Below are 12,500 nucleotides of genomic sequence, written 5' to 3'. Positions count from 1 at the left end.
CAGTTTGGTGTGACAACTTCCTTGACTCAAGCAGAAAGAAACTGGCTGAAGCATATGCAAGGGCTTGTGACATGATGGAGGAGCTCCAGATCCAAGTGCTAGAAGCCAAAGGAGCCTTTTTCCTCTGGGCAAACTTTCAGCCCTTCCTCACTGAGCCTACTGTGGAAGCCGAGTATGGTAAGCATAGTGTAGTATGAGAGGTAAATGGTTATGTACCCAATGGATTGTGGAAAATATAAATGTAGTGTTACCTGTGGAAATATTGTTCTTTATAGCAACTATATATCTCTCACAGCAAAAGTTGATCCCAGTTGCATTTTATTATGTGCATATAATCTTTCACCTTTGTATCTACATATTAAAATAATTAGATAGATGCATTTAATTAAATGTAGAAAAATAAATGTGATACATGAAAAATACTGCATTTAATTAAACTAAGGTAAAATATTCCATCCTTCAAAGCTCTGTGTAATGTACTGCTTGTTTATCAGTAAACAGGAATAGCTAAGCAACATTTATTAAAAATGTCAGTATTTATATTTTTTATGGTGAGCATTTATATTCTTTACATGAACTAAGGAATAAATGTAGCTACTCTATTGGCAGAATTGTGCCGGGCCTTCCTGTATGCTGGAGTGAGCATCATCCCAGGTACCAAGTTCCACTGCTCTGAACCAGGGTGGTTCAGGATTCTCTTCTCTGTACCTGAAGAAGAATTGCAAGAAGGTGCCAGAGCATTTCCTTTGTTTCAAATTTGTTACAGATTTTGTGATATTCACATGAATATCAAATTATGTATATTCAGAAAGTTTTATTAGTCTCTTTGTGTTGAATATTGTGTGATGACTTGTAAAGAACTAAATAATTATATGTTTTTAAGGGATTTTTACCTCCATTGTATTATACATTACATAAAAGATAATTAAAAGGAATTTCTGAGAAAGGAAAAGCTGTATTTTGTTTGGACTTTTGTATTTTTATGTGGAATATACACTTTTTTCCAATAGATAAAAATATCCAGTTTTCTATTCAAAATAAACCAATTTTCAGCCTTTTTTATATATGAATGATAATCTTTTAAGACCTGCACTCTTGTTTCAGGTCTGAGAAGGTTAGGAGCAGTCATCAGTAATCGAAGGTGATAGTGAGGTAAATCATATTGCTGTAAGCATGAAACTCCTAAATACTACACTAAGATATCTTCTTAAGAGGAAGTACAAATATTCTTTTAAAAGTCCAATCATTTGGTTTGTTACAGGAGTAGTATCTGTAATATTGTTAACCTAATGGAAAAATGATGTCTCTGCCTAGATGGCTCTAGCCACAAAGGAGTTAATTAGAAGCTCATGTGACCTTACCTGATATCACCTTTCCTTGAATTTGTGGGAAAAGCAATTTTTAAAAAATAGTGTCGATGGTGTTATTTTTATTATATATATTTTAATTACTATAATGTTACTGACATTAGTAGTGGCTAAATAAGAAAACATTAAATATTTTCGAAAATCAAGGAAAAGGGTGAACAAGTGAGACAAGTAGTAGTCATAATCGGCTCATTGGTGACTTAATGCAAATGGAGCCATTATAAGTGTAAAAACAATTAATAAAGTAAACTCAAAGTGGGTATGTATGTATCATGCCTGTCGGTTTGGGGTTGAAATGATTTTTTTTTTATATTTTACTGATAATAGATATAAAGAAGAGCTTCTGTGAATCTGTTTGCTTGATCAATATTCTCAGGTGTGTTTGTGTGTGTGTGTGTGTGTGTGTGTGTGTGTGTGTGTGTGTGTGTGTGTGTGTGTGTGTGTGTGTGTGTGTGTGTGTGTGTGTGTGTGTGTGTGTGTGTGTGTGTGTGTGTGTGTCTCTCTCTCTCTCTCTCTCTCTCTCTCTCTCTCTCTCTCTCTCTCTCTCTCTCTCTCTCTCTCTCTCTCTCTCTCTGTCTGTCTGTCTGTCTGTCTGTCTGTCTGTCTGTCTGTCTGTCTGTCTGTCTGTCTCTCTCTCTCTCTCTCTCTCTCTCTCTCTCTCTCTCTCTCTCTCTCTCTCTCTCTCTCTCTCTCTCTCTCTCTCTCTCTCTCTCTCTCTCTCTCTCTCTCTCTCTCTCTCTGTCTGTCTGTCTGTCTGTCTGTCTCTGTGCATTCAAGCAAGTCTTCTAATTCTTGAGAGAGAGAAAAAATCAGTCTGAGGAATATGAATCAGACTTCAAATTAAATTAGTTCAAGCAATTTGGGAATAGAGAGAAATGAAAGTTTTTCTGTCCACAAGAGGAAAATATAATAAATTTGCATTGTTTGCAATAACTGCTTTTCAGTGAATGTTTAGATATAATACTTCCCACACATTTTGAGTTTCTGAAGTTGCAGAGGGACTCTCCTAGTTCTGGAAAAGAAATGTTTATTTACGGTCATACTTACTCCCTTTGCATTTGATCTTTTACTTAGAAGGAAGAAGTAGAGGGTTATAATGAAGATTATCATAAGCATATTATTATAAATGCCAAATTTGATTTTCATTTTTTATTTAGTATAAATGTTTAGGCAAATAATGTTATATGACTAATACAATTTTTAATTTTTTTTGTGGATTTTCTTTGTGTGGCTGACGTTGGATAAAGAAGAAATTATTATAAATTTTTTTTCAGAATCCAGTCGGAAAGGAGAACAGGGAAATACAAGGAAGATGGCAAATATTTTGGATTTATTTGTTGTGAAGATTGGTTTGTGAATGTGGTGTTCCATGTTGTTTTATTTGTTTTAATTGCTGGATGGATGTTGAAAAAATGACATATATTACTTTTACTCTGGGTATTATTAGCTTTTATCACATTTTTGTATTTATATTTTTTAAAGGAATGCATATATTTTCATTATTTTTACTGTGATACTAGTATTTATGTATTTCCTGTGCTTTGTGTCACAGTAAACTACTGTTATTAACTCTGTGAATATTAGACCATTGATTAAAGATGTGATTGATATTATTTTCTTCTAAGTTAGGAACTATCTAAGTATTTTCTGCAATACCTTGTTTTTGTTAAAACAGAGATTGAAGATACCAGTGAATCTTTTGAGTGTAGCCTTGGAATAATACTTTTCCATGCAAGTCCATTTTCATATGAAAATTATTTCAGATATAATGAATGAAAATAAGAAAATATTCATGTATTTTTTATCCTTATTATTCAATTTGTGAATATGTGCAGAAGTGAAGTCATTTTCTCTTATGATCAGGGGTATCCATTAGGGAAGCTAAGGTGGGGGGCAGTTTCCCCCCACCCAAGACTTTTGGCCTCCCCCCCCCATCCCTTGCTTGTTGTTATGGGGGTGGGGGTGGGGGCTTAGGGGACAGGGACTGAGGCCCATGGTAGAGGGGATCACCTCTACCTTGGATGTCAGCCCTCATCTCAAGTGATTTTGCATGGTCTTTTCTTTTCCTCCTTCCCTTTTCCTTTTTTTCATCCCTTTACTCTATCCACTTATCCTAAACGTTAAATAAATTTTTGCTCTTTTCACCACAATACTTTATCATAATGCTCCCAACTTTTTAACTCATTCCCCTTCTAGCAACTTTGACCTTATGATATGCCTCATCAGCTCCCCCTCTCTGCCCTTTTCACAATCATAGATGTTGACCTTAGATGTTGATGTGGCAGAAAATTTTCAGTAAGATTTATTTTTGCCCTCAACAAGATCTACTTTGTCCCCTCAAATGGACACAATTTTTAAGTTATATATTTTTTTGTTTATTCATTTTTTGTTAAATTATATCTATATAGGTCTGGTTATAGTTTAAAAATGCCCCTAGAGTAGATTTGTTCACCTACCCATCCCTACCCCCCAAACAAAAGCTAAAATGATGCCCCAGATCTTTATATAGTCAGCATTAAACATACCTCTCCTTTCATCCTGTCTCAGAATTGGCACTAAAGGAAATAACAGCTTACCATCATATATGCCACTATAGTATTTGTGTGTGAAGATGGACATGCACACGCACACGCACACACACACACGCACGCACACGCGCACGCGCACGCGCACGTGCACACGCACACGCACACGCACACGCACACGCACACGCACACGCACACGCACACGCACACGCACAGGCACACGCGTGTGCGCGTGCGTGTGCGCGTGCGTGTGTGTGTGTGCGTGTGCGTGTGCATGTCCATCTTCACACACAAATATATTTATATATATATGTATATATGTATATATATATAAAATGTATGTATCTATATGTATATTCATCCATCAATCTATCTGTCTATCTATCTATCTATCTATCTATCTATCTATCTATCTATCTATCTATCTATCTATCTATCTATCTATCTATCTATCTATCTATCGATCTATCTATCTATCTATCTATCTATCTATCTATCTATCATATATATATATAGATATATATATAATAGATATAGATATAGATATAGATATAGATATAGATATAGATATAGATATATATATATATATATACATGAACATATATAAAAAGTATGTATATAAATATTTGTATATACATATATGTATTCATATATGTATGTATATATAACCATATTTTATATAAATATATATACACATATTTATGTGTATATATATATACACACATACATATATGTCTATATGTGTATGTGTATATGTATATATGTATATATATATGTATATATATATACACAAATATTCTGTATATATGTTTATATATACATACTTTTTATATTTATATATGTATATGTATATGTATATGCTTATGTTTATATACACAAATATTCTGTATATATGTTTATATATACATACTTTTTATATTTATATATGTATATGTATATGTATATGTATAAGTATATGTATATGTATATGTATATGTATATGTATATGTATATGTATATGTATATGTATATGTATATGTATATGTGTGTGTGTGTATATATATATATATATATATATATATATATATATATATATATATATCTCATACATACATATATGTGTGTGTGTGTGTGTGTGTGTGTGTGTGTGTGTGTGTGTGTGTGTGTGTGTGTGTGTGTGTGTGTGTGTGTGTGTGTGTGTGTGTGTGTGTGTGTGTGTGTGTGTGTGTGTGTGTGTGTGTGTGTGTGTGTGTGTGTGTGTGTGTGTGTGTGTGTGTGTGTGTGTGTGTGTGTTTGTGTGTGTGTTTGTGTGAAATTAAGAAATAAAAAAGAACAGAAATGGTTGGGGTTAATGAAAAGACAATTATAGGAAATAGAGACAAAAGCTGTTCGACGGATTGAACATGTGAATTGTCACTTTTACAAAACACTACAAACACTATAGTCTTTTGAATAATCAATATATTTTTAGTCACACGCAGAATGATTGCTTGGCTTAAATCTAGAAGGCCCACCGTAGTAATAATACACACACACACACACACACACACACACACACACACACACACACACACACACACACACACACACACACACACACACACACACACACACACACACACACACACACAAATGTACTGTGGTCAAACCCAACTTTTATACAAGTAGGTACAATCAGTGTTAAACAGTCCGGGCGAAGAAACGAAAAAAACGAGTTATTAACATGAACCTGTACCAGGAGGTTCACACAAAAGAAGTTAAAGAACAGATATCGATGGTCTCACAAATGAAGAAGAGGCCAGTCAAGTATACAAAGTGAAACTATTGTTTAGAAAATCATCACAGTCATCACATGCTTACTCTAGAGGGCGCTGCTGTGGACAAAGTGCAGCCATTGTAAGGGCACTTCATTTGAAGGACTTGAACTACAAAGAAAGACCAAACAAAAGACAATTTTCGATAAAAGGTAAGCTATAAGATCACACAGAAAAATAAAAACAAATCGTGGAGCTAAGGATACAAAGAAATTCAGTTTTCCTTAGACAACTCTGAACTGAGGAGGAACTTTCCGTGAAATAACAAAAGTATCAGAAATATACATCTGTTCAAAATATAGTAGATGGTTCTTCTGAGCACAGTTCTCTGTCTCGTATCTAAACAACTACTTAAGTACGCATATAAACACACTTTATTTTCTTATTGGTAATTTGTTACAACAAATTCATATACAAACGAAATCCTCTTGGGTCAGACAAAGTCATAACTGAAGGCCACAAAATCCGCGAGATATTTGGTGAAGAAGGCCATCTTGTCGCTGTGGCTGAGCTGACTGAAGTACTTGGGGTCATAGCGGCGCGCGAAGAACGGCCGGTCGGACGCGGGGAAAGCCTTCACCAGGTCCTTGACACCCATCCAGTCCAGCACGTAATTGGCATCCTCCTTGAGGTTCTCGTACTTGCCTACGAAGTCGTACTTGATGGCGCACGGGTTGCACATTTCGTGAATGGACAGCCAGTGCTCGTTCCTCTGCTCGAAGGTGCCGTGGCCGGGCTCCGAGATGAAACGGATGAACTCGGAGAAGGTCGTGTTGTGACCCTCTGGAGACGCCCCTTCGGTTCTGGAAAACGGGACAGAGGCTTCAGGTTAATAACAGACACACATTAGGATGATAATCATAACAATAATGATGATAACAGTAATAATAACGGACGAAGTGAACTGGTGAATAATAGTGTTTATGGGTTCCTGTAGAGACGATAGTAAAAAAGAAAGTTTTATTTACCTATAACTGGATATCTTATGATAACCTGCACGGTCTGAGGTTACTAATCATAAAAGGAATATGGGAGGAGGCGGGAGGACGTAGTCATCATACTGGATAGTTTGCTTTAAGCCTCCAACATTTTTCGCAAGGTTGTCTGAATGATATACGATATAAACACGTAAGCAAAAATCAAGTACTTTTGAAAATAAGACAGGAAGACAGGTGTCTAGAGGTTGCAAGACCTGACAATATTGCATAAACATTATCTTAAGTTCTTTGACACAGCTATTGTGCCTAGACTTAACTGTATTAGATTCTGTTGACTTTCACGTTAAGTACGTGTTAATAATTGTCATTTGACATGATTATTACATGCTGACTGCTGGCTGCAGCACAGCAGAAGTGGCTCTGTGCAGCCTCACGTGGTACGGAGTTGCAGAGAACACCTGCAAGCGATTATGCTCATAAATAACAGTATAATGTAATTCTGATCACTGGGCGGACATATATCTGATTGGTGGATTCAAGCCGGTGACGATTTTTTTTTTCTGTTAGCAGAGAGAAATGTCAGATTGTCGCGGCAACTTGGCTTCGTGCTAGCAAGGTACTTATAAGACAGGTAGCACCACTCTGTCTTGATGAAAAGCCTAGTTGGCAGCTGCCGAGTTAAGCCTCGCCTCCTTTGCCAATGTTGATAGGGTTTCTTTATTTTCTTTACTTTTCCTATTTTCATTTGTTTGTTCACCATTGTTAATAATTAACAATTTTTTAAAGAAAATATCCTGAGAAAGTACTTTTCATAACATATCGCACATACTGACAGGCATGAAAATAAGGCGGAGGTAAATGACGTCACCGTCTTTAGCCAATGGTGCTTGGTGAGATAGTAAGAAAGATTTACTCGATGTAGTTATAATTACTAGAAGTAAAGCAAATATCCTAAGCTTTTATTCAAGACAACGAAGAGCTCCATTCCATAAAACAGCCGTTAGCACACTCTAGGAAAAAGCCAGTTTCACTTTGGGGTTCAACATAATGGAAGTGCTACCTCTCAGGTGCTGGAGGGTTGCGACCCTGCACCGCTCGGGCAGTGACGGTTTCAGATGACATTAGCTGGGATGCTATTGTTAATAAAAGTGATGGTAATTTTTAAAATTATGTTCGTGGTAATAATCATATCTCTTACATGACATGTGCCCTACATAATATATTTTCTTCTCTTTCTTTATCCCCGTGTCATCAGATATTATTGAGAAGTGGACAATTTGCAATGGGCATCAAACATGATCCGTGATTTTTTCTTTAAAAACAAACTAGCTAATCAAAAGAGGTAATGAAACTGATCATGCTGGGACATTCCAATAAGCAATTTAAATAATTCAACCGTGTTTCATTAAAATGCACCTTCTTTATGCAGTTGATTAAACGTTATTGTTCTTATATAAAAATACAAACCTCATTCTTACCACCATGCAGCTATTCTTAAGAAAGACAACCACTTCTCACCTGTACTTTTTCTGTATCTTAGCTCCGATCTCCTTATGGAAGTCGTAGACACTCGTCTTATCGGTACTCTCCAGCTTATCCTTGAAGGCCGACAGGACGCGGTCGAAAGGATGTCTGACGAAAAGAAACTTTTTGTACGTCGCGAGCGCCTCGTCGACCATCGCCTTCTGAGAGGCCAAGTTGGGGACGGAGGTGTGCACGGTGTACCTGGGGGCGAACGGAGTGTGACTGAGAGGGAACAAGGCTGCTGAAGGGGTTTTGCATATCACTTTACATATATTTTTTATTTATCTGTCTACCCATACGACTCCTTATTCACAGGTAAACCAATATCTGTTTATCTAATCACCTGTCTAGATCCACATGCTTAAAATTTTGTCTGCGATCAAAAATTCAAATGTAGTAACGCAGAGGAAAATAAATATTGCTGCGGCATATCAACAATGACACTTCTTTGGACGAAGACTCGGGCGATTGGTGACAGTTTTACCATGACATATAAAGCTTTGCATTAGATATCTGCAGTCCCATCAGTCATTTCACAATCAAGGTTTAGAGAAGTTACGTTTTATAAAATAGTAACATTTTCGAATCACATATGAGCGAAGCAAGCTTTCAAGCTACAGTGACGGAAGCATTGTCGGAGTGCTGTGCTGCTGTAACATGGCATGAATTTTCGCTTATTTTATTTATATCTGAATGTCATTACGTCTATTAAGAGCGAATTAGAAATGGGCCGGAGTCTCCCACAGATCCGAGGTTAAGCCTTCACTTCGCATAACTAAGCCTTTGATGATTGTTTTTATATTTGTATTTATATGTAAAAATGTTGAAATTTACTTCAGTATTTTAATTCAGTTACTGATGACTTTTATAGAAAGTTATAATCATAAATATAATGCAAATGACAGCTATTTGATAAATTAAGGTGAACCGTGTTCATTGCGACAAATATAGGAAAGATATGAAAGAGGTTTTATGAAATGTATGTTTGTGGACATGAACGAATTTCATCGCAATTTTCGAGTAGACTCAATTAATCGCAGAATCATAATTACAGATGCCAATTAGCAGGATCGTGACGGCACTTATGACGCGAAACGAATGATTGAAAGCGTTTATACGAGGAGAAAGTCGTACCGAGTTCTGATGATATTCATAGATTGAATGATAGTCATGGTTATTAACAATTTCGATCAATAAAGTGCCAGCTAGTGTATCGATTTTAATGTGCAGTTTTGACGCTAGGTGCATGCTAATTTTCAACACTAATGCTTTGCAATTTACATCGTGTAGTGACTCACTAGCAATATCATGCTTATTTCTCTTATATGGAAAAAAAGTGATTTGTCCGTTTACGTAAAAATATTTTGCACTACAGATACATAAAGGTACGGAACGATGGGCACTTAACACAGGTTTTAAAAAACAGATAAGTAGACGGACAGGTGAGTCGGTGAGTGAGAGAACGATCACCTTTATGGCTGTATCACCTTTACTTACCTGCCGATCGTGCTCAGGTCCTTGTCAGGTGAGACCTTTCCAATAATCTTCATCCAGACTCTCTTCCAGCTGGTGCACGCCACCTGTGGATCGCCAGCTGGTCAGACATGAGGGGACACGCAAGGCAGGATGAGCTACGATCACGGAAGGTAACAGGAAAAAGACATGGCAGGAAAACAGGAAAACAAGGGATGGAGGTATGTATAAGGAAGTGGAAAACGAAAAGATAAGATAAGGAATAAACCAAAACGAAGAACATAGCAGGAAGGAGGAAAATAGGAAGCAAGAAAGTGAAGCGCTTGTACGTACATATGCGTATGTCTGTGTGTGTGATTACGTATGCATGTATATATATGTGTGTAACATGTCTCTCATTTGAAATTTGATTCATGAAAGATCCTGATAAGTATCATTTATGAATCAGTGAACATAGAAATCTCGTTCATGAGAGAGCAGAACAACGATCACAGGTCAAAGTTCCTTGCGAAATGGCCTTCCCGGAAGAAGCCGGTTAAGTGCCATTCCTGAATGACCCGATGGACCATCGTCCGGGACAGAACCTGGCGAAATATGGCAGAACAAGAAAGAATCTGTGTACGAAAAGATGTGCTGCGGAACCTGGAGATCGGTGGGAACTTCTCCGTGGCCGCTGACAGCTCCCCATGCCCCGAGTGGCGGAAAGGACCGACATGAGAGGGCGGGAAAGTGAACCCTGTCCCTCGGCAGGTGGCGCATCCTACCTCGATACGAATATTCCATAGCCATGCAGATACCGCCACCGGTGTCATGATAAACTTTATAACACAACGAGAGCAAAATTAAAATGAAAAATCAAAACATCAGTAAGAATTGCCAACAACATCGAAAATATGTGCAATAAAAATAATGGTTGTGGTAGCGACAAAAGTGACAATTGAAATATTGAAAGAAATAATACATCAAGGTAATGAAACTAAAAGAGCAACATTTATATAAACGAGGGCAATTTTCATAATGAAAAGAGTAAAAGGACTACGATTATTACAATGATCATGATAATGAAACCAATGATAACGATAACAATGGTAATAATTATGACAATAAACAATGAAGATGATAATAACATAACATAACATAACATCACACACACACACACACACACACACACACACACACACACACACACACACACACACACACACACACACACACACACACAGACACACACACACACACACACACTCACCTTTGGCACGTAGCAATAGAGGAGTTTGCGTGTATGGTCAAAGTGCAGGTGGCTGAGCATGTATGGTTTGATGGGCAGGGTGATGTTGAGCGTCTTGCATGTCTCCTGAAGGCGGCGTTGCAAGTTCTCGTTCCTCTCCTTCGGCCCGAGAGATTCTTTGGAGGGACAAGGGTGAGCAAAGGCGGTGAGAGAAAGGTGAAAAAAGATCGATGATGAATAAGCAATGAGTGTTGTAATTATGGGTGTGACTTGACTGAGAGGCGAAGCGAGGCAACGTGAGGGAGGGGTGGTATGGTCGAGGGTGAGGGAGGCACGAAAGGTAGGGGGGGATGAAAAGGTGGAGGTATGGTCGGGAATGAGGAGGGGAGGTATTAAGCGTGGGGAATATTGTGGTCGACACTGAGGAGGGGAAAGGTGGGGGAGAGTGAGGGAGGGTTAGGTTGGAAATGTGGGGAGGGACGGGGAACGCGGAGGAAATGTAGGGGGGAGGAGGGGTAAGATGATAAATACAAGGGGGGCAGGTAAGGCGGAGGAGGGGAGATAAGGTAAGAGCATACATGGGAAATATAACTTCGAGGAATGAGGGAGAGGGAGAAGGTGGGAACATTTAGTAGGCGCGGGGGGGGGGGGGGGGGGATTCAGCTACATAAACGTTTAGAATATCTTCGTTTTTTGTAAGTGATGGGTTAAATATGTCGAGAATCTATGTGTTAAAAGATATCAATCTACAAGTGTCTTTTCCTTCTAATCTTCTTATCTGAAACCATAGGTATATTGTAACACTAAAAACCTCGAACGAAATTACAAACAAACAAACAAACAAACAAACAGAAAAAGAGAAAGAAAGAGAGAAAGGAAAGGAGAAAAATCAAATTGACATCATATTTCCTTTCCTTTCACTCATCCTTTTATATCTATACCTGCTGGTTCATCCGTCTTAATGCTCTCTTTCAGTGCCTTCTCGAGGTCACTCTTTTCCCAGTGAAGTGTGCCTTGTCTTTGGTCTTCCCTCTCCAGTGCCTGGGAGGGCGGGTGCCAATAGCTGCGGCTGAACTCCAACTCTGCAGGGGACCACAGGTGTTAGCGAGGGGGACAAATTTGCATGAGAGGGCTGGACCTGGGCGGGAGGTCTTGGTAATGTTATCATATTTTGTTTTCTCCTTTATCCATTTATTTATCTATCTATCTGTTTATCTATCTGTCTATATATCTATCTAATTTGAGAGTTTAACTCCCAAAGGACCAAGGCCTTGTACTTTCTTCGCATCATTCTTCGATGTCTAAACTAGGGTTTGTTCTACTTCACAACCTTCCGTGTTATACATAACTGTGTATGTGTGTATGTATATGTATATGTATATGTATATGTATATGTATATTTACACACACAGATATACAGTGTGTGCATATATACAAATTATATATATACACATATATATACATATATATACACACATTATATACATGCATATATATATATGTATACATATATATACATATATATTCATTATATATTTATATAAATATATTATATATTATATATATATGTATATATATGTATATATATATGCATATGTATATGTATATATATGTATATATATGTTATATATATATATATATATATATATATA

General features: G+C 37.3%; 2 protein-coding genes across 7 annotated transcripts in view; one reads left to right on the top strand and one right to left on the bottom strand.

The window, feature by feature from the left end:
- Positions 1–3,156, top strand: part of LOC125044794 (probable inactive 1-aminocyclopropane-1-carboxylate synthase-like protein 2) — a 7,296-nt gene extending 4,140 nt beyond the window's left edge. The window contains exons 7-10 of one of the 2 annotated variants that reach the window (XM_047641752.1): positions 4–177; positions 610–729; positions 1,105–1,152; positions 2,642–3,156. In XM_047641752.1, the coding sequence (XP_047497708.1) occupies positions 4–177; positions 610–729; positions 1,105–1,145 (335 nt within the window). In that variant the 3' untranslated portion in view covers positions 1,146–1,152; positions 2,642–3,156. Of the gene's footprint in view, positions 1–3; positions 178–609; positions 730–1,104; positions 1,168–2,641 lie in introns of both variants that reach the window. The other variant, XM_047641753.1, reaches the window with a different exon arrangement.
- Positions 3,157–5,234: 2,078 nt separating this feature from the next.
- Positions 5,235–12,500, bottom strand: part of LOC125045101 (carbohydrate sulfotransferase 13-like) — a 46,532-nt gene continuing 39,266 nt past the window's right edge. For all 5 annotated transcript variants that reach the window (XM_047642206.1, XM_047642207.1, XM_047642204.1 and 2 more), the window contains exons 3-7: positions 11,790–11,930; positions 10,870–11,024; positions 9,645–9,727; positions 8,142–8,348; positions 5,235–6,488 (exon numbers count right to left, since the gene is read on the bottom strand). In XM_047642206.1, coding sequence (XP_047498162.1) covers positions 6,119–6,488; positions 8,142–8,348; positions 9,645–9,727; positions 10,870–11,024; positions 11,790–11,930 — 956 coding nt within the window. In that variant the 3' untranslated portion in view covers positions 5,235–6,118. The remainder of the gene's footprint in view (positions 6,489–8,141; positions 8,349–9,644; positions 9,728–10,869; positions 11,025–11,789; positions 11,931–12,500) is intronic.

The sequence above is a fragment of the Penaeus chinensis genome, chromosome 36, assembly GCF_019202785.1.
Source record: "Penaeus chinensis breed Huanghai No. 1 chromosome 36, ASM1920278v2, whole genome shotgun sequence".
In the NCBI taxonomy this organism is placed as follows: Eukaryota; Metazoa; Arthropoda; class Malacostraca; order Decapoda; family Penaeidae; genus Penaeus; species Penaeus chinensis.
Note: the sequence above shows the minus strand (reverse complement) of the source record. Positions and strands in the feature narration are given on the sequence as shown.